At 31.9% G+C, this 21623-nt stretch overlaps 5 protein-coding genes across 12 annotated transcripts in view; 1 reads left to right on the forward strand and 4 right to left on the reverse strand.

The window, feature by feature from the left end:
* The window catches only part of LOC118282192 (Golgi-associated PDZ and coiled-coil motif-containing protein), a 44691-nt gene extending 43649 nt beyond the window's left edge, over positions 1-1042 (reverse strand). For all 8 annotated transcript variants that reach the window (XM_035603147.2, XM_035603146.2, XM_050701385.1 and 5 more), the window contains exons 1-2: positions 890-1042; positions 56-183 (exon numbers count right to left, since the gene is read on the reverse strand). In XM_035603147.2, coding sequence (XP_035459040.2) covers positions 56-183; positions 890-977 — 216 coding nt within the window. In that variant the 5' untranslated portion in view covers positions 978-1042. The remainder of the gene's footprint in view (positions 1-55; positions 184-889) is intronic.
* A 218-nt stretch (positions 1043-1260) lies between these two features.
* Positions 1261-7038, reverse strand: LOC118282196 (GTP-binding protein Rheb homolog). The gene is made up of 5 exons (XM_035603154.2): positions 6851-7038; positions 6700-6771; positions 6050-6257; positions 5839-5968; positions 1261-5498 (listed from the first exon to the last, which is right to left on the reverse strand). The coding sequence occupies exons 1-5, from the start codon at positions 6897-6899 to the stop codon at positions 5409-5411; spliced, it is 549 nt and encodes a 182-aa protein (XP_035459047.1). The 5' UTR covers positions 6900-7038; the 3' UTR covers positions 1261-5408.
* Positions 7039-7293: 255 nt separating this feature from the next.
* Positions 7294-11412, forward strand: LOC118282194 (vacuolar protein sorting-associated protein VTA1 homolog). The gene is made up of 5 exons (XM_035603152.2): positions 7294-7461; positions 7584-7775; positions 7852-8002; positions 8551-8708; positions 10377-11412. Exons 2-5 carry the CDS (start codon positions 7595-7597, stop codon positions 10853-10855), a joined length of 969 nt encoding a protein of 322 aa, XP_035459045.1. The 5' UTR covers positions 7294-7461; positions 7584-7594; the 3' UTR covers positions 10856-11412.
* Positions 11413-11962: 550 nt separating this feature from the next.
* LOC118282197 (novel acetylcholine receptor chaperone) lies at positions 11963-19614 on the reverse strand. The gene is made up of 4 exons (XM_035603155.2): positions 19258-19614; positions 15044-15182; positions 14177-14321; positions 11963-12995 (listed from the first exon to the last, which is right to left on the reverse strand). The coding sequence occupies exons 1-4, from the start codon at positions 19366-19368 to the stop codon at positions 12920-12922; spliced, it is 471 nt and encodes a 156-aa protein (XP_035459048.1). The 5' UTR covers positions 19369-19614; the 3' UTR covers positions 11963-12919.
* A 695-nt stretch (positions 19615-20309) lies between these two features.
* On the reverse strand, positions 20310-21513 carry LOC118282195 (NADH-cytochrome b5 reductase-like). The gene has a single exon (XM_035603153.2). The coding sequence runs from the start codon at positions 21199-21201 to the stop codon at positions 20311-20313; it is 891 nt and encodes a 296-aa protein (XP_035459046.2). The 5' UTR covers positions 21202-21513; the 3' UTR covers position 20310.
* Between the last annotated feature and the right edge of the window lie 110 nt (positions 21514-21623).

Below are 21623 nucleotides of genomic sequence, written 5' to 3' on the forward strand. Positions count from 1 at the left end.
AGTCTCGTGAAATTCCTTAAAAATTCTAGTAATTTTCTTAAGATCATAAACATACCTCTATTTTGGCACTGTTTTGAAATATTGTAAGCGCCTTGTGTGTGAGTTGTGCAAAACAGGAGCTGAGGGTGGCGATCTTTTGACGCGACACAAACACCACCTCCGGCTCTTCCGTCTCCAACTCTGCTGTAATTTACAAACAATATTTTCAAATACATATGCAATTCTGTCTTTATTTGAATAAATAGATAGTAGACTGCTAAATACTTTGTACATATTTTGTTTTCTAAATCATAGAAATAATAGATATAAAGACTTTTTCTTTGAGTTGATTTCATAATGATTTTATTACATGGAGTCTATTTAAAGATGTCTGATGTGATATTTACATATACATGGACATAGTTAACTAAATCATTTAACATATTTGCTGTAATCAATGCTGGGAAAATGATTAAATCAAACATTTCTTATAAGACAACTGTTTGTTGCATGTACTAAGTAAAATATTACTTTCTTCTACGAAGCAACTTCAAATTGATTAGTATAGCAGCTTCAGAACCATGTGTTTTTATTACTTTGTTGATTTTATGCGATCTTTGTAGTAAGAACAATAACATAAAACATACTCGGACAAGAACTTTATCTACGATACGAAATTGATTTAAGTGCTTCCAGTATGAAGTGTGCATACACGTTTATTGAAAAAAATACATGTTTTACGTAGTTAAGAGCATTTACTTCTTACTTAAATGGTTTATTTGATATTAAACAAAGGTTTTGCGAAAATCCAGTGCATAACAGCAGCATAAAACACTTATAAAATATTACTAATTTAACGGGCATGGGTACATTAAAATAGTTAAAACATTGATGAACAAATCTCACTTACTTAAAGAGGTGTCTAACTCGACACATGCTTTGTCGAATTCCTTTTCTAATAAATCTAACCATCGAAAACCAACTCCGGTAGTCGCCATTTTCACAATAATTTGTTGACAATTTACTGTCAAAATGACATTTGCCCAAGCCAATCGTTTAGAAATTTCACATCGCGAATAACGTTCTGAAGTAATGCCACCCAGGAGAAAGTTGTTACTGACTGTAAAAAGTACACAGAGGTTAAATCAGAGTCAACAGTATCAGTGTTTCAGTTACTACAATTTTCTTTCTACTTATTCTTGAGCTGGTTTTTGTTTTTGGGCTTCTGAAGTGCTAATCGGGGATTCAAAGACGTAGGTAATATTTTAATAAAACAAATGCTGTTGTGGCAGTTGTTTATTTTAAATCGTAGTTATTTACAAATAGATACATGGTACATGTAAGATTACGCCACAAATATATTTTTTGCACATTTGTGAATAGCTAAATCACTAAGCTTTATTAACTAAAATTATACTACATAGCTCCGCTATGCAATGGGCAATGTATTTTGCGTAAGTAGAAAAATTGGGTAACGACCTAAAATAGAAGACAAGCAATCAATTTTATCAGAATAATAATTTCATTTTACTTTGCTTAATAAGTCAAATTATTAATCAGTTACCTATGTATCATAGGATATACATATTTAAGAAATAAAGAAAATTGTGTAAGGATTTAAAAAATACACTGGTGGCGAATGAAATTAGGCCATTTACAAAGACGCGGTTGTCGTGAATATTTAAAAACAAAACTATTTTATTGGTTGTAATTATTACAATTAGACACTGAATTTGTAAGTATAATATAAGAATACAAATCAGAATGGGTATTTATGTATTCATTGTCCACCAGTATAGTTAAAGGTACGTACAGACTAGACACCAGCTGTAGGTAAACCTGCTCCAATCTGTTAGACCATTAAAATTTTAGGTCATATATGGTCTATTTTTGAATTTTCAAAAAATATAAGGGTCACTTCACATTAGTGGTAAGACTAAGTGCATGTACCCCATAATCCCGACATTAAAAATATCTTTTACCGATTGGAGGAGCTTCATGTATGGCGTCTGTTCGATGTTAAACAGATTTCAAATCAATTCTTCTTGAGACAAATTCGTATAAAAACTTACGCATACACACATACATATACATAACTGCATTAGGAAATTCATAAATGTAAAACTCGCAGACCTAAAATTTACACTCCATTGCTATGTATGTTTACAAAAGCTTAATTTAATTTATACAAAACTTAACGTAGCCTATGACATGATTTTTCATTTTATTTTAGCTTTATTGTTATAAAGCGGTATTATTTTCGGACATAGTAATTGTTTGTTAGTTATTTATCAAAGTATGACCTGATATAATTACATGGTACCAAAATTTTACTGATATTTTGAAAACAAAGCTATGGAACTGTAGAACTGAATAGAGTTGACCTCAAGACCCAAACTCCCTAATATTACCTATCGTTTGTGATGCCATTGGCATGGCTACTGAAACCTAAAATTTATTATATACATTTATTACAAACTGTTTATTGCACCAACCATCTGCTCAAAATAGACAAAATTTTTAGCAGTACTCATAGTTCCTTATTTACTATACTTTTATCTATATAAACAGATAAGTTGGTGTCACCATAAAATAACATGTAGTGTCTTTTTATATACAAGTATTACCACTGTAACATTCGATTATATAATAATTATAAAATTATAATATATCAAGATTTCACTCTTCGGTATAAACATAAATTAAATTCACATTTATGTTGAGCTCAAATAACGACCCAACATTTTGATATACTCCTCTTTTTATAGTTGACTATTACAAGCATGATCGAGTAGTATTTGAACACATGATTACACATTATGCCATCTTGTATTCATGCATGTCTACAGCATCTCTAGTAACAGTTTTGTATAATATTATCATACCTAAAATATGATATTTCCACAATTTAATTTACATAGCTAACATGTCATTGGTTGCCATAACTAAATAAGTTTGTATATATTTATTATATCTCATATTGATGTAACTTAACACTTTCATTATGCTTGGAATAGAACTATTCCCCATAAATATTGAATTTTGATAGCATTTTGAGTAGCCAAAACTACGCCTAGTTTGAGTGTTTGTTAAATTGGAAAGAAAGTTCTTAACAATCCATCTCGTGTTGTCATCCATTCATAAAGTCACTTTCTATCTACTAACTAGCTCTTTTTATTTTTAGAGTCTTCAACGCTACAATCTTGTCCTCATTATAACTTGATAATTGGTTTAACTAAGGCACAATTACCTCCCCTAACATACTCTGCAAAATTACATTACAATTGCTCACTGCTTTTTCACAATCGGCAATGTTGCTCGCAACATTATCCATGTGACTAACATTAGAACGTGATCTAAAACATGCTAAGGAAAGGCTAATATGTGATTAATTAAGATATTTTTCCATCATTAAGTGACAAATATCTATTACTAAATTACTATCTGCTGTTAAACCTCCCCCTAGAACTCTCTATCCATAGCATAAGTTGTACATAAATCCAACCAGTAATTTTTGAGAACAGGTGACTGTTGCATCCGGGATTTATTTTCTACCTTATTTTCCCATAATTATGTATTGTAAAACAGTGCATAAGGTTTTATAAATAAACTCCGTTATACATGATTATTGTGAGTTTAAAATAAGTTTTTGAAAGGTACAAATATAGTTATTGTTATGTATACATATTCTCAGTTTCTTCAATTTACACCATAGTCAAGAAGTTCTATACGTGGGTTCACCTCACATAGCAGTATCAGGCAAGCGCCATTCAAGCGTGGTGAGGCACAGAGGGGAATCCCGAACGAAACAGTGACCATGATTTTGGATTTTATTTAATCAGAAAGATTATCTCCCGACTTTAAAAATCATGAGTAAGCAGCAATTAAATGTCAAATACTGTGACATGTGTATAGTTGTTAACATTTAAATACTGAAAAAAGTCTCGGTACATAAATAATTCTATTATAGACATTTTTTACAAAAATATTCTGTTATAGACCACATAGTTATTGCCCGATTATAGCTATTTATCATTAATAAAATGTACAGACGCAAGTGAGGTCAATTAACGTTTAAAATAACAAATACTTTTTAGACAAGAGTTATTTTGAAGCATTGAAATGGTACACTTTAGACAAGAGAGCAATATGCTAGTATGATTCAGTAAAGACTCGTGTGAATTACGCATCTAATATAATTAGGTTTTACGTACAAGTGTGGCATTGACAATGACGTTCAAGCTAAGTACATTCACAAAGATAAGTCTCATATCAAAAGGAATTTAGAAACTATGTTTTGAACACAATATAATATGCCTTTTAAACTAAATTATATATTACGTTGAGTACCAACAGAAGCAACAGAAGACACTTGAATAAAGCAGGCGATTATGGCAGTGATAGATATGCCAGCAGACTTGCCTATTGGCATATACATCTAGCCAGTCATTGCCGCGCTTTACATTCCATGCCAAATTCAGAATTTACACTCATCTTCAACTTGCTATCAATAATTTGAAAATAATTTCTTTAGTCTTCAATACATTATTAACAATTGTCTAAAATGAACACAATACACTTTTTACAATATAATAATGCATAATTTGATGTACTTCAAACTTAGTAACCTAACAATAAAATAATAAAGTATTATATGCTTACATATTTATAGATATTTGGATGCTTTTACAACCAACCAGCGTAGCACATTTCAAAATAAAACACAATAAGGAACCTTTGGTTTTATACTTACAAGTATAAGTTTCAACATTGTTAAATCACCAAACAATGTTGTTCATTAAAACATGTTTATAAACAAAATTATTATTTATATTAGAAAGAAATTAACATTTTATTACAAAATATATAATTTCTTTGATATTGTTAACATTGGAATTTTTCTATTTTTATATAAATATTCAAAAACATTTAATTACGAGACTGTACATTTTTTGAAACTGCTTGTATAGCTAAAAAACAGAAAGTATATAAAAGTATAAAATAATAAATAAAATTATACACTAAATTGTAATTGTAACGACAAGATGTTTTACAGTTTTTGTACCATTATTATAACCACAATAAAGTAAATAAACAATCATTAATGCAATAAACATGAGGTAAGATAATGTTTTCACACACACAACAAATGTACAATACTCCCAGAAACTTATCATTAAGATGTATATTCTCAACAATCGATTTATAAACTTTGAAACTACTAATGAAGTAACTCTCTGACACATTCGTAATAGAAATATTATTTTGTCCTAAGCTTACATTTACTAAGCATCCAGAAGTACATTTGAATCATAATTACCAAAATCGCATTGGTCGCCACATTTAGCTTGCTGTGCACATACAAACACTACATTTAAATCACTTTAACTTAAGTAAAAAGCACTTTGTTCTTTATTGATAAACTTGTATTAAGAAATTACGCACCCATTCTTGTCTGGTATATGTCCATCTGATCGCTCAATCTCTAATAATATAGCATGGAACATGTCGGTGACAGACTGAAATGGTAAATGATTTATATTTTAATACCCATAATATAATAAATAATCCTGCATTTCTGATGACAATGTCAACTGTTTATTAACCTCTTGTTTGCCACTATATGACAGAGATAATAAAATTAAAATTGTATTTGTTTATGTTCTGACAGACAAGGGGTTAAAGGTGGTGCGGAATTGACATAGTAAACTATTACAGTGCATCAAACATAGCATAGTTGATAAAGCACACCATGAATAGAGGAAGAGCTAAATAGTTAATAAAAAATTGATATTTTTATCATTATCATCTTTACACAATATTTACATGCAAAATATGAGAAAGACATTCTTATCTTACCTCATTTCTTTTAGCACTAGTCTCCACAAATGCAGCCTTCCATTTTTCTGCTAGTCTTTTGCCCTCCTCTGTACTGATTTTTCTTTCTAAGTGAAGATCTGTTTTATTACCAACTAACACAATAGGTACACTGGAAATAAAAAATACATCAATATAATTACTATTATCTAATAAACATAAGGTTTAGTTTAGGTAAAAAATAAATACTCACTGTATTTTCCCAACCATGTCCAACAGTTTGTCATAAATTATTTGTACTATTTGAAAACTTTTACTGGAAGTAATGGAGTAAACTAACACATATCCATGGAAGTCCATGCTGTACTGAAGTGGAAATATACTGTACTCATCTTGACCTGCAGTGTCCACCAGCTTCACTTCATATTCAGTTGAGTTTAGACGGATAAACTTAGTAAAAGCTGTGAATAAAATTAATGGGTCTCAGTTACTTACATATTTTATATTCAACATAAATTCAAGGTAATGTAATGATGTAATTTTAAAACAAACCAAGAAATCCCACTGTTCAAATTAATATGTCCAATAATAAAAAAATTAATACTTAAATAAGAATATAAATTTGTCTAGATTAATAAATTATGTTTATCACGTAATTTATGAGCAAATATTCCAGTAAATAAAAACAATATTATTGATCAAAATACTTTTCAAAACAGAATAAAACAAATCTATACATCAATTTTCCAATTGGAATCAAAATTTGTAAACAAAATAGTAATTTTGAAAGTTTCACGAAAAATATGACCGCAAGGAAAACATGTGGGGTGCAGTGCTCAATGAATATACGTAAAGCATAGTATGACAAATACATGTTACAAAAATTTACAAAAAATTACTTACTGTTTTCAATTGTCGGATCATAGGAATCAACAAACTGACCTTCTACGAACTGTATAATTAAAGATGATTTACCTGAAAACGTTTTTATGTTATTATAATGTCACATTACACTAAATAAGACGCACAAGGCAGACTGAAACGATAACATTACCCACAGAGCGATATCCCATCATAGCAATCTTCCTTTGCTTAGATGGCATTTTGAAAAGTGTACTAGAATTTTTAAAACCTTTAAAATATTTGCACGTAAGCTGAAAAATGTAAAAACACAAGTTCAACCAAATTCATAATTCTCCTCCTCCAGCACTTTTTGCTTGTTTGACATATGTCATGTCTGACTTTGACATTTCCTGTGAATGAGAATCATTATCGTTTGCTGCGTAAAGAAAGCGTGAATTCATTCTTGGGATAAGGGAATAGAAATAATTTTACAGATAACATAATTTTTTCCTAACATTGTTTTTAACAAATGTCTATCAAAATACCAATCATTGTCTTTATACATATTTTCTATGTAGTTTCAATACCATCCTAAAATGCTATTATACTATTCATGATCCTACTGTCCTACCAACCTTCCTTCCGTCGTATTGTGGCCAAAACGTCAAAACTTAAGTGACATCATCCGTCATTATTTCTATTTATAATTCCGTCATTTCTGTCTAATCAACTTTCGATTTTGTGAATAAAGTGAATTTTTGTTTCTACTGGCACTAAAATCTCTTGTTATTTTAAAATTACGTTAATAGTTGATGAAGATAGGTGAGAAAAAGTTTAATAACCATCTACATAATGCTGATAATATTATGATTCATCGCTCATTTTATTGTTATTTCATTCGTCAGTGGATCTTATGTTGAGTGTATGTTTTGTTATCATTTCAGCTTAATCAAATATGTCTGTGAATATACCTGAGTGTCCAGCAAGCTTGAAGTCAATTCAACATTACCTGAAGACTGCTGCAGAACATGATACTAGAGATCCAGTTGTGGCTTATTGGTGTAGACTTCATGCATTACAAGTGGGACTGAAAATTGCTAATAAGAAAACCCCAGAAGAAACGAAATTATTGATGGGTATGCTTCAATATGAACTTTAAGAAAGCGAAATTATAGAATCTTCAAAATACTTACATAATTTGTTCTGTTCTAGGTTTGATGGATTGGTTAGAAGAAGCTAAGAAAACGTATCGAGAAAATGAAGCAATTACTAATGAAGTAGCAGCACAAGCCCACCTTGAAAATTATGCATTGAAGTTGTTTTTGTATGCTGATAAACAAGATAGAGAACAAAATTATGGAAAGTAAGTACAGTAGAACTCCAATTATCCGAACTCCGACTATCCGAATCGCCGATTATCCGAATCACAAAAATTGTCCAAAAAAAGTCTAAGTGCGCTATTATTCTCCCTTTAACTGTGTGTTCCCCCCCCCCGCGAAGTCAGTGTTTGCGCGTCAAGTCTTGACTTGACTTGTCTACCCAAAAGTAACTTGCCGTTGTGCATACACTGACTTCCCCCCGCAATTTAATTCAATAAAAAAATAGTGCAATATCAAAACATAGCTTTTATTCTCTTCAATGGCAATTTTTAAAAAAAAATCCGATTATCCGAATATTTGATTATCCGAATGGGTCCCGGTCCCCATTAATTCGGATAATTGGAGTTCTACTGTAGATAGTTAGTTATTTGTAACTAATCAAATTACATCCTTCTTGACTGTTGTCATTTTCCTTATTGGTAATATTATTAAATTGGTTCACAACTGTGAGTTTAAAATAAGTAGGATAATATTGTTAGGTACAGATTGTTTATGGTGATAATACCTTTAACTGTGTGTTCATATCTTTCAGAAATATTGTAAAAGCTTTCTACACGGCCGGAATGATTTATGATGTCCTGACTACATTTGGCGAGCTCACTGATGAAGCTACCCAAAATAGAAAGTATGCCAAGTGGAAGGCTGCTTACATCCATAACTGCCTGAAAAATGGAGAGACTCCCGTTCCAGGTATTTTTCATTGTGTTTTAGAATATTGATAATGCAGATAACCAAAACCAAATTAAAACTTTTCTACCCGGAAAGAAGAAACAGAAGTACACTTTTAGTATCCATACATATTAGCATATCATATCATTTTTATCTATACTATACAATGTAATATTATACTCCTCTTCCTTGAGGGTTGCTCAAGACGGGCAAAACTTGTAAGAGTGAGTACACTCTTACAAGTTGAGATGTAAGGCATTAAGCTGAAGAGTTTGTTTGTTTCTCTAAACATGCTAACCTAAGGAACTGGTTCATTAGAAAAAATATTTTTGTGTTCAATAGTTATTTAGCCAGAAAAGCTATAGCTTATAAAACATGTGATGTTTACAATCAATAGGAGCTAAGGTGTGCACAATGGGTAAAACCGTACAGGAGTAGCTATTATTTACATAAAATTATGATGAAATTCTATTTGAATGGTTTGAGTACTTAAGAATAAATAGAACAACAGAACAGACACTTGAAATAGAAGTGATATCAACCTGTTACATGTAGTGTAATGACAATTGTTATAACTAGCGACCGGTCAAATACTCCTAGAAAGGGTTTTGAAGGGGTATTATTAAGTACTTATTAACTCAGAAAGACACTATGATACATGTTACACTGTCGAACGGGTGTAGTTAACTGTTTCAAATGCACTTTTTACAATCGATATTAATAAGGCGATGAGGCGCCGCACGGGTGCGAGTATCTCCCACCTACATGCAGCTCAAATTTATTGCGTAATCCAGGGTGACACGAAAAAAGCTTTTTGAAACGACCGAAGATGCGATAGTTACCCTATGTACGGGTTACTCTGTCCAAAGGCTTAACTTTTAAGTGGAGTGGTCCGGTCCGTGGTGTAGGCATATAGATACAATATACTTATTGCACTCACTTTTCACATATTTCAAGTAAGTTTTAAATAATGGAGTAGATGACTTATATTTCTTTTTATGTCTGTCTAGTAGCTCGTTTTAAAACATTAGATATTACCTACATATTTTTTAGTTTCTTACGGAAACAAATTTTTCCGACGATATTCGTCACTTCTTGTTACGTTTCATATGTAGAAACGACGTAGTTAGCTCTCCCACTCATAAACTTAGATTCGTTTTATCTAAGTGTTGTTATAAGATGAAATAAATAAAATACGTGTCTAATATTTTTCATTACCTAACTGACGGACTAAATCGGTTTATTTTTATACCCCGTCATCATCCCTATTATACTTTAAAAGTATAAATAAATCGTTGCCATAATATTTTTAGCAAACAATGAAATTATTGGCACCGTGAATACTTTTATGTTTTTTTTTCATTTTATATATTTTTGTTTATTATTTTTTTTCTTTCTTTCTTTCAAATTTAATATTTGTTTAGCAAGACAAATAAATTAAATAGATGGGATTAATTTGGTTTACATTTTATTTAACTAAATTGCTATCATCAGTCTTTTGGAAATATATTAGTCTGCAATGGCAATGACTCTTTTATCAGCAAATAACACTTTGGGTATGAATATATTTTAACCAATATTTATTTTTGCCAAATCCAATGTTTTCTCTCTTCATTCATTAAATTAGCCATATTTGATTATTCCTTTGCAATAAATAATAATACTTACATTTGGGTTGAAAATTTGCAGGACCAATGCAGTCAGAACAGGGTGATGAAAATGCTGAACAACCTACTAGTGACGGTTTACCTGCACCTGCACCCGCACCCGCACCTGCTCCCACAGATTTGCCTCAAGTACCGGGATTTACTACTGTGACTCCAGCAACCCCACCAGTGGCCCCATCAAGCTTCAATAGTTTTCTGCCCGATCCTAATGCTGCAATGAGAGCAGCTTCCCAACTTCCACCAGTACCATATACTCCTGACCCAAACCCTGGCGGGTTTGTCCCTTACGATCCATCACAGCAACAACTACAACCAGAACCAACACCTACTAATTTATATGGCGACAATAGAATTGCTCAGCTGTCCCCAGATCAAATTGCTAAAGCTCAGAAATATTGTAAATGGGCAAGCAGTGCACTCAACTATGATGATATTAAGACTGCTGTAGGCAATCTTAAAAATGCTTTGGAATTATTGCAAACAGGCCGTGATCCTGCTTGAATAATTGCAGTTCATATTGTGATATATACTGTTTGTATAAATTGTTTCATTTTTATTGTTTGCTTTATCAAGTATGTTGGAGGCAATATTGAATACTTATCAACGTTATTATTATACAATTGATCAATATTTTATAGTATTGCACGAATTAATCATTGAATATAAGGCAGCTATAAAATTTTACTTTTTTGAAACTGATTGTCGGAAGTGAACATTGATTTCAAAGATAAACAGTGTCGACCCACCTGCTGCCTTACTCTGTATACTTCTATATTTTAAGCATTATCTTTCGGATTTTAATTTAGTACAATCCAATACAGGTTTTATTTTAATTTGGCTAAAAATAGGTATTACGTGCATTTTATATACACATTTGGATTTTTCTATATTCGCTAGTTCTAGTAGTCATTACATGCAAATAGCTGTTTAAAACGTGTTTGCAAGATATTATGAATCTGTTTAAAATAAAATAATAAGTGATAACAAATATATTATAGCCTGTTACTGAACAACGGAATTTATTTATCCTACTATAATTAAAATATGTAATTTATAAACATTACTTTTTATTAATTTAGTTTAACTCACTCACGGGGTAAGATTTTCTATAGGAACAAAACTGAAAGGATAGGAAATCTATTTCTTTACTTGTTTTAGTTTATCACTATCTCTAGTCGATATGTACATCAAACACATGATATTGGTAAAGTAGTAATACAATTTATTTATTTGCAGAATACAAAAATATAATAATGTAGCCGCTATCTGCATTCAATAGTAGTAGTTTGTGTACGCGTTCGCCGTAATAAAGATACCTAATTAAAGTAGAAGAAGTGGTAGAAGTATTCTGTAGTTGTTTTCGTGAAATACAACAATAATTAGTTACTGTTTTTATGTCAGGGTGCTAGGTTTATATTTATATCCTTTCTAGTATACTACCTATCAGACCAGTAAAGTGCAAATCATCTCACGAATTTTTCATTAGTAGAGCTGTTCACAAGTACAAAATTGTAGTAAGCACTAAATTCTTCTCTTGTTAATGAGGAAGATATAAAAAGTTACTCTTCCCCTTACATAGATAGGTACAGGTAAAATAAAAGATATAAATAATATTTTCCATTTATTCATTGACCATAATTTCACTTATTCACATCACACACCACATAACGTACAGTAAGATAAAATCCTTGCATTAATGTCGCCTTTTATGTAACTTAGTTAAGAAGCTTTATTTGTTTACGTAATAAATAAATAAATAAATGATTAAAGAAAATTCCTATTAAAAAGCTTTTACATTATTAAATATGAAGAAGTTGAGCAAATCATAATATATAGAACATTAAAATGTGCTTTTTAATACATATAACTATCGTGAGACATACTAAATTACCTTAATCTGTTTATGTCAGTATATTTACGTAAGTAAACTGGTAATTTTAGTTAAATTAAAATGTGCTGTTTAAATTTTTACCTTTTTGGGTATTAGATTTATTAAGTGCAGTAGGTAAATATTAGTTAAACCTATCAATACGCGTTGGCAGTTATTATTATGGATCTATAAATGACTCACATACACATCACTCACACATACAAAATGAACCTAGCACATATCGCTTAAATTAATATCACTTTTAGGTACAAATTACTCTCTTGAAGCGTACTCACCTGGAAAATAAGAAATTCACCTGAATGTCCTATTTCAATTAACCAGGTGGTTGACACGTTGTAACAATACGAGTATGCACTATCAGGGTTTATACTAAGAAGCTGAGTAGTGTAACAAAATTCATATTTCGCAACTTTTGACTAGCATCATCACAGTGTGATTAATTAATTACCCACCGAGCAATATTTTTGTATTTCTAAGTTAATCAGTAAAAGAAATTAACATCTCCTACTACGCTAAGACATTCATAGAGAACTCAGTCATATTTTTAAGTAGTTTCGTTTTTATATCCTACGGTAAAAATATGACTAATACATAATAATATTCAATAGCATTTTGTAACAATGCTATTAGGTTACTTATAAACGTACATAATTTCTTATAAATCTAAAACTTGACTATTCTCTCTTGAGCCCATTCCCATTCTGTGTAGCGGCGGCTCTCTCCATTTCTTCTCGGCGGCTAATTTGATACCTGTGTAATGAAAATTGTATTGTATGAGTGTGTATTTTCGGTACCCAGAGAAGCAACAATATCAGAGTGACAAAATGTCAACTAAGTGTAGCACACATGAACCTTTCCCAGATTGCCCAGTTGTGATATTAATAGTTTACTATCCAACATTTTATTGTTTTGCCTTGAAACAATAGCTACAGTAATAACAATTAGGGCCAGTCTTCAGTCAATTGTAATTAAAGTTTCTATTGGAATGACGAACAGCCTACAATAACAATTTAGAAAGTTGCAATAACCCAATCGGCTGGAACGTATAGGTATTATTTGCGCGACACAGTGGTTCGTCATCGCGGATTCCCTGGCCGGTTGCCAGAGCAATGGTAGCGTGCGATAGCACTAATTTTATTTCGTAACCCGTGTTTATAACACATAAAAATTGGTCAAGGTGCAGTACACAAACCGTGGAACTTGATGACATTTAGTCATGGACAGTGTTTCAGCTGAATATTAATCAAATTGAATGTCTGCTACCAAAACATTTTCGGGCATTTATTGGTTTTTTATTACTAAAGCGGTATAAACTCAGTTTTTCTTTATTATTCCAAGCTTTGTTTGATTAGTATATGAATTTATGATATATCAACGGAGCGATGACATGAATTCGTAGAATATTCGGCTAAATTTGATCTGCACTGACGTCAATAATTACTACCCACGGGCATTGCTTGCAGCCAAATTATTAATGATTTTAGTTAAAGAATAAGTTCTGTTACGTTATAATATTTAAAAGGGTTTGTTAAAAAATTAACAACATGGGTATGGTTATGTATTGGATACCTATGTGTACCTACTAGGTATGCAACACCCGTGGGTTACCTGATTACTATTGCTAAACTATAATTTTAATTATAGATATTCATAAATTTCTGACACCTTTTGCTTGAGAAATCTGTAGGATGCATACATGTATAGTGATATATTAAAAACATTTTTTAAAACGGGCACCACCTCCATATTTTTAGGTCAGATAGTATCCCTAAAACCTTCTCTTAAGTTTGAAAAATACTATGCTGAAAACCGCATCAACATTGGTTCTGTCGAATGCGACATAATCACACACAAACTTACATACAGGATACAGGTTATTAAACTGAAAATCTCCTTTTTTTGAAGCCGGTTAAAATAGCCAGTATATTTACCAAACAACAAGTCTTCCACTGAGCATGAAGAAGAAAACCAGCGCTGGAGCACAGCGGTCGAAGGGATCACCCACCATGACATGTGAATATGCTGCTAGTATCATTAACAGAACAAGGCCAATGTTAGCAGTGTTCTTGATTTTATCTGAAACAACAGATTTACTTTATAATACCTGTCACTAATTCAAATTAGTACCTATAATATGTTACGCCCGCGGTTGTAAGCTATTAACTAAACTACCACCATTTTTACGTTTATCTTTTATGACTTCATAAACTGGCAGGAATAACATTGCCTTTAGGTACTTTTACAATACCTAGGAATAACTCTAGGCAATCTAGGCATGCTACGCGGTCATTAGTTTCAGACCGGTAAAGTTAAATATTTATCATCAACGTCAAATACTGATTCGCCTACATCAGTAAATAGTTTCCGGCTCACTGCATGCCGCAGCTTTGGGAGCTTAAATATTATCGACATCACGCCAGATATTCCGACACGAGATCGTTTATCTTGCATCTATTCTTGTACCAGTGCAGAACGGGTAAACAGATTTTGTCACTAACGTTACTTACATATTTACAAATAATTAATACTAAGTTATGTAAGTAAATTAGATTATGGTCTGAAATCTTCGATGACTATTTATTAGTGATCGAAGTCTGAAACACGTACGCTACTTTTTAATGCCAGGGAAACGGGCGAAGCCACTGACAGAAGCTAGTGTAAAATAAGTCCGAACTTCGCGTCAACCATTTGGTACGAATAAAACCTGCATCCCTTATCCTATAACGGTAATAATATATTATGTGTTGAGCACCATGGATGTCTCGACTTTAGACTTTTAGTTAAAAACATTTACTTACGACTAGGTATAGCTGCTAGAGCTAATCCAAATAATATTTCGAGGCCACCAACTGCTCTTCGATACCATTTCGAAGGTAATTTGAAATCTAATGTTTCCGTCAATGGAAACACTTTCGCGTATCTCACATATTCTTTTCTCTGAAACAAATAATGAAAAGGTAAGGTCATACAAGTTTTAAACATTTAATTAGGTAAGAAAAATCATGCTAAAATATAACTAATGTTATCCACCTATGTGAAACATGTGTAGGTACTAGGTTCCCTCTTATTCATATGACTAACGTCTTTACATAGGAACTAACGCGCGGTAATCTCATAAAATGTAACAACAACGGTTACTATCTATGCTTTTACATCGTATTTTATAAATTCAAATCACTCGTCAATTAACTATAGTAATGTGATAAAATTAGCGAAGTTATAAAAACATGATGTATCGAGCATTGCTAGTCTGCCATTAGCATTACTTTTACAATGTGTTAGATGTAATGAGTAAACTACATTGGATCGTTAATGTTTACACGATCACCAAGGCGAAAACTATTTCAAGGTAGTTTTTATTATAGATATCCCCGATATAACAAATTGCGTAAAATACGTTTATTGAATGGGATCGTTTTATCCAGCGCGAGATTGAAGATTCTGTTATTATCTTTGGAAATAGCAAGTGTTTATCTAGGCACGTTTTGTTAAGGAAGATGGATATTGAAACATCCCACCTATACATAGTTGGGAATTTGTTGTTGGTAGATATGTGATAAATGATAAATAAATGATGATTATTAACTTCATAACTGAGAAAAGCATTACCAAGTAACTAATACGTGCCTAAATCAAAATAATTTACGTTTGATGTCTATCGATCAGCTACTTGTTTGTCAGCATTAACGGAAACATTTGTTTAATGGCTTCGCTACGGCTACGGTCAATCAATCAGTTTCATGGTGCGTAATGTGTTGTAAACACACACACGACTAGGTATGCTCCTAAGTACTATAATATTAGGTACCTATATTGGTAATTAATTGTCATTGATAAGTAGTTATAAAATTGCATTACCTGCCTACTTAATCGACTTTTATTTCTTAGTTCCTTATTATCTTCTGACGATATTTCTATTACCTATATTTTAGATGAGTAGGCTTAGAAAGGTATACGTACATAGATTACATGGGTATCCCTACCACAAAATTATTCTAGATAAGTAGGGTGCGTTGGGGTAACATCGGACGGATTTTCGAATAGTTGCAAGGATGTTGCAAAAACTTTATTATCTCAATTTTGGTACACAGTAGATTAATGAAAAATAGTGGAAACAAATAATGATTAAACCCAGTATAATTTAAAATTTAATTTATTTATAAATACTCAATACTTTTTGCTTTGCAAGCCTATAAAATCAGGACAATTTTTTTTTTAATGTGATGACGATTTGGCTATCATGGGGTAAGTTCGGACAACAATTTAAAATAATTTCTAGTGCTAGGAGCACAAGTTATATGAAAGGAACGTATCTGATCTATCCTGTACTTTAACATGACATCACAAAAATTTACCTAATACAACAAACATAGATGTTCCAAATGATTCTTTTTTTTTCGGTTTAATTTGTCCGATCTTACCCCGCATACCAAATTTCAAAGAAATTGAGTTTCTCAAAGTTTGGATTTATCCACAAGCATTTTTGAAGCGGCTGCATACGTGAGTTCTTTATTATTTATTCGCTGCATGACTAATTCCAGCGCTTCTTTTGTATAAGAAGTGGCCCGCGAAGAGGTTCGGGAGTATTTACGTGGCAACAGAAGATTGGAAAATCAGCCCTAAGTAATTATTTAAAATTAAATTAAAATCATGTGTAAAAAAAGTTTGACAATCACTGCCCATTTTCGAATAGGGATATTTTTGTGCGATCTTTACCCGACATGGGTAACACCGGATTTCAGCCTACAGAGGTAGTAGACAAATCTGGATTAGTTTTATCATATTATCATTGCTCAAAACTTTGTATTTAAGCAAAACCATGTCAAAATAAGCTATACTTTTGCTAAAATATGCAAATAAAAATGTAGGTGAAAGACCGGATAAACAAAAATTTTATAAAATTTGCCTTTTTTCTAAAACGGCGCGGGTACACGTCTGTGTTGACCAGAGCGAGTGGTGGTCACCGCGGGGTGGGGCGGGACTTAATGACGTGCCACGCAATGTGATCAGCATTAAAAAATATAGCCAAATAAGTGAGTTATTTGATTTGTACGTTCTTACCCCTCCGCCGATCTTACCCCAACGCACCTTACGCACCACATTATAGGGCAGTGAGCAGGTGGTAGCCAGGTAACACCTGACAGCCTAAAATGTGCTGGCCAAGCCAACTCGTGGCTCATGAAGATTATTTTAGGACTTCTCATTATGTCATGTAATAATATAGGTACTAGTAGATAATTATTGCACTTGGTACTTTGTAGTTTGTAGGTCATAGAGGGCGGATATCGGTAGGATATACCTAAAATATACTAACTATGTAGGTATTTTCTGCTAATTATTTCCGCAACGGTCTAGAATAACTAGGGTGTACATAGCTATGTTATGCATAGGTAGGTACTAGGTATTGTAGGTATTTTTCTATTTATTTTAGGTACCTAATACCTAATTTATGTTACACCAGTCTGATGATATATGTACTATGATGCCGCTCATGTTAGTGATAGACAGTTATTTAATTAATCCTCATAATATCTACCAATCTACCATAAATAAGTAGGGTCATCAAGACGGATGGTCCCAGGTCATTGCACTTAATGTGTCATGGCGTGCAAAACGTACAATAGACATTATAAACATACGAGGAGGGGACGTTACTTTGTGATGTAAACATCTGCTTACCATTTAGGTTCGTTCGTCACTAAATTACCGACTTTAATAAAGTTGTATGGTATTAGTTACAACCTTTTCTGAATCCTACATAACCGACATTATCTACAGTTAAACATATTTTAATCTAGGTAACCTATCTCGAAAAATCTACAAATATACAAAAACTAGGTAAGTACATGGTCTAGACCTAGTCTTCATGCGTTTTAAGTTATTAAATAAAAAATTGAAGAGGCATACTTAACATTACTTAATAATTTAATCTATCACAATAATATTATAAATGTGAAAGTTTGTTTGTTTGCATGTTTGTCCGTCAATAATGCTGAATTTACTGAACGCGAAGCCTGTGGCAGAGGCTAGTATGACTATATACTTCTATTCCTACTAATATTAATTATTTGAAGAGATACATTTTGTGTTTTTGTTTATAGGTCTGTAACAATGTAGGTATGTATGTCTGTAATCTTTTGACATAAAAACTACTGGACTGATTTCAAAAATTCTTTCAACATGAGAAAGCTCCTTCTTTTCTAAGCAAGCTTAGGCTACGTTTGTATTTATTAAAGAATCTACAGTTATATTCCACACAGACGAAGTCGCGAGCAGAAGCTGGTTGGTTCCCGATTTTTTCATGTTAAGTTGTTGAACCTACTAAACTTAAAAACTTGACACATTAAAATACAAATATACAATAGGTGAGCTTACGTTGTACAAAAAAAGAACTTATGACCATAAACATACTTGAGTAGGTAACCAATAAAACAATACCTAGGTATATTACGAACGTAGTACGTAACCTACCATTTTATTAGGTACCTAATAAAAAATTTATACGGGCAGGTAATGTAAACAAATACCTACTAATATTAATAATTCCTTAATTAAATGCCTTTAATTACATTATTACTATTAAACAAATCTGTAATTTCTGCTGCTTAAATGCATTAATGTAAAAGAAATATCGATATTTTATCCATTTTTCGAATAAAAATAAATGTGCGAAATACTATTATCGAAGTAGTAAAAATATTTTGTACATTGTATCTACTTGAACAATCGATTGAACCCTTCTTTTGAAAATAGCTAAGCAGTGAAGTACAAACATGCGCCAACAAATAAATTACAGATGATTGAGAGTCGGCGCAGGGGGGATCCACGGAACGCGACCGAGTCACGCTGGCCGCTGTGGGCTGTCGCAACGAGACGACTCCGTGGTGGTATTAGGCGGCAGGCCAAATACCAAAATAGCAAACCACTCGCTCTGCTACAAAAATCTAAATGCACCTAGCGACCTTTTAGTCTGTATTCACTAAAATATGATTAATAAAATATAAACGCTTACCAAATCTTTATGTAGTTCTTTCGAAATGAATGGAGTTAGCTTGGTTATCCCCACGAATATAAAAAACACCCCTAAAAGGATGGATAGACTTCTCAACACGATAGAACCCATTTTTAACAATCACCTCTGTAATATTTAACACTAATTTAAACCACTAACATTATTACATTTATTGTTGTATTCTATTTGCTCTGGCACTTATAAAACTTGCATTTTAGACATAATAAGGTGAGGTTATTTATTAACGATTTTACGGATTCAAGTTACAGCACTATTTCATCGTAAAAATTAAAATACAGGGGAAGTTGGAAGCAAGCAAACACGTTTCGCGCCGGCGCGAAAAAATCCATACCAAATCCCAGAGTTGCCATTACGAAAAAAAATATTAAGACGTGTCGTAATATTTTCATAAAAAATATTATTTAAAGCAAAACATAAATATCTCATACCTAATACAATTTTGAAAAATACACATGATTATCATAAAATATATAGTGAAAAGAATATAATCGTAATAAACGCCATCTCGTGTTACAATGCCTACACCAACCATATTGCAACTCGCTGTAATAGCTAGACTCTGCCATAAGTCGAGTTATATTTGTGTTTGTTTATTTGAACGCGCTAATCTCCGAAAATATTGAATCAAATTGAATAAATATTTTTGTTTTGGGTAGTCAATTTAGGTAGGCTAAAAAATCATGCTACGGTTACGATCAATAGGAACCAAACAGCGGGTGAAACTACGCTGGAGTACCTAACTAGTACTTGTATGTTAGTCCAGGTGCTATTTCCTTTTTTCCGAAGGAGTAAGCAGAAGGTCGATATTTAATTATATTTATATATTATTTTTTTCAATTATAAGTACCTATATATAAATCCTCCTTGTAATGCTTATTATTTTTCCCATTTAAGAGGCCTTTGCTCAGCAGAGGGTACTTATTGGCTGCCAAACTTAAACTTTCTTAGATGTAAACTAAGACAGTGTGAAATATTTTCCAGCTCAAATGGGTGTGATTTTTAAATAGTTCAATTTTGAATAGAAACAACAGTTTAAAATAAAATTATATTTTCTACTTCAGGTATTTCTGCTTCTAAATACAATTTATATGTCATATTAAACTCCGGAGCTCCACATATAAGTACTTGGTCATTATTTGTAAAAGGTTTTAGAGGCAACAAACTGTTTGAGCTAAACCTATGGCTTTTTATTGGTTCTTGGTACCTACATTTTAAGGGTAAGCTTGCATTGCTTACAAAAATTTCATACTTAAAATTCCAATATGACTTGTAAGAATATAGTTCTTCTCGAAAAAGTATGGAATTTTCATTTTTGCAGCAATATATTAGAATTAATTTGGTTAATTCATCTTCATTGTTTAAAATAGTCTCAATTATTGAAATAAATGGTGCTATTCCAGTCCCTTGTGCAATCATAATAATTCTTTCAAATTTATTACATTGTAAATTGTAATGCCCATATGGGCCTCTCCAAAATGTTATGCTTCCTTCGTCTAAATTGCATAGCTGACTTGAAACCAAACCATGTTCATATTTTTTGACAATAATTGAAAAATCACTTATCAAACTTTGCTCATTCTGTACTCTTAAGGGAGTATATGCCCTTGTGCAAGAGTTTTTATCTGAATTGTATTTATAAAGGAAATGATCACCAGGTTTCCAAGAAACTTTCATATTATCCTCAGATTTTTTTTTGAAAAATAAATGATGATGTAAATGGCCCACAGGCAAATTTTTTACCAAGACAAAACCTGTGTACTTCAACTGAGATATAGCATTATCTTGAGGTGTAACATTTACACTTTCTTTATTCAACAAATACTTTTTATATAGTTTTAACTGCTCCTCGTAAATGTCAAATATGCAAGGATTACAGCCACTGTTGCAACAGTCTTCGGGGTTCGGTTCGTTTGGTTTTTCCATTCTGTTTTTCTTGTGACAATATTATTTTGTACATAATCAAAAAGTTAACATAGTACAGTGAATATGTAAATAGCTTGTGGAACAGGTAAAGTCGAAGTTCAAGGTTTCACTTAAAATATTTTTATAGAAATGAGGAACCCAGATAGGCAGGTCTCATAACATGACATCGTACTTATTATACTCTTTGCATGACATATCATTATCAATAATTATTCGTATATTCATAATCACAGATTCACAGACCATGTAATAGTAAGATTAGTAAGAGATGGAACTAAGACTAAGTTTCACAGTTCATATTTTCATAATGTCAAATAACATTGACAGTTATTGTATTGACAAATAATAAAAAAAAAACTTAATTTTAAAATGTCAGTGTCATAAATATATGGCTACGTTCCATTACATGATTGAATTCCAGG

The sequence above is a fragment of the Spodoptera frugiperda genome, chromosome 20 (genome assembly GCF_023101765.2).
Source record: "Spodoptera frugiperda isolate SF20-4 chromosome 20, AGI-APGP_CSIRO_Sfru_2.0, whole genome shotgun sequence".
NCBI classification, from domain to species: Eukaryota; Metazoa; Arthropoda; class Insecta; order Lepidoptera; family Noctuidae; genus Spodoptera; species Spodoptera frugiperda.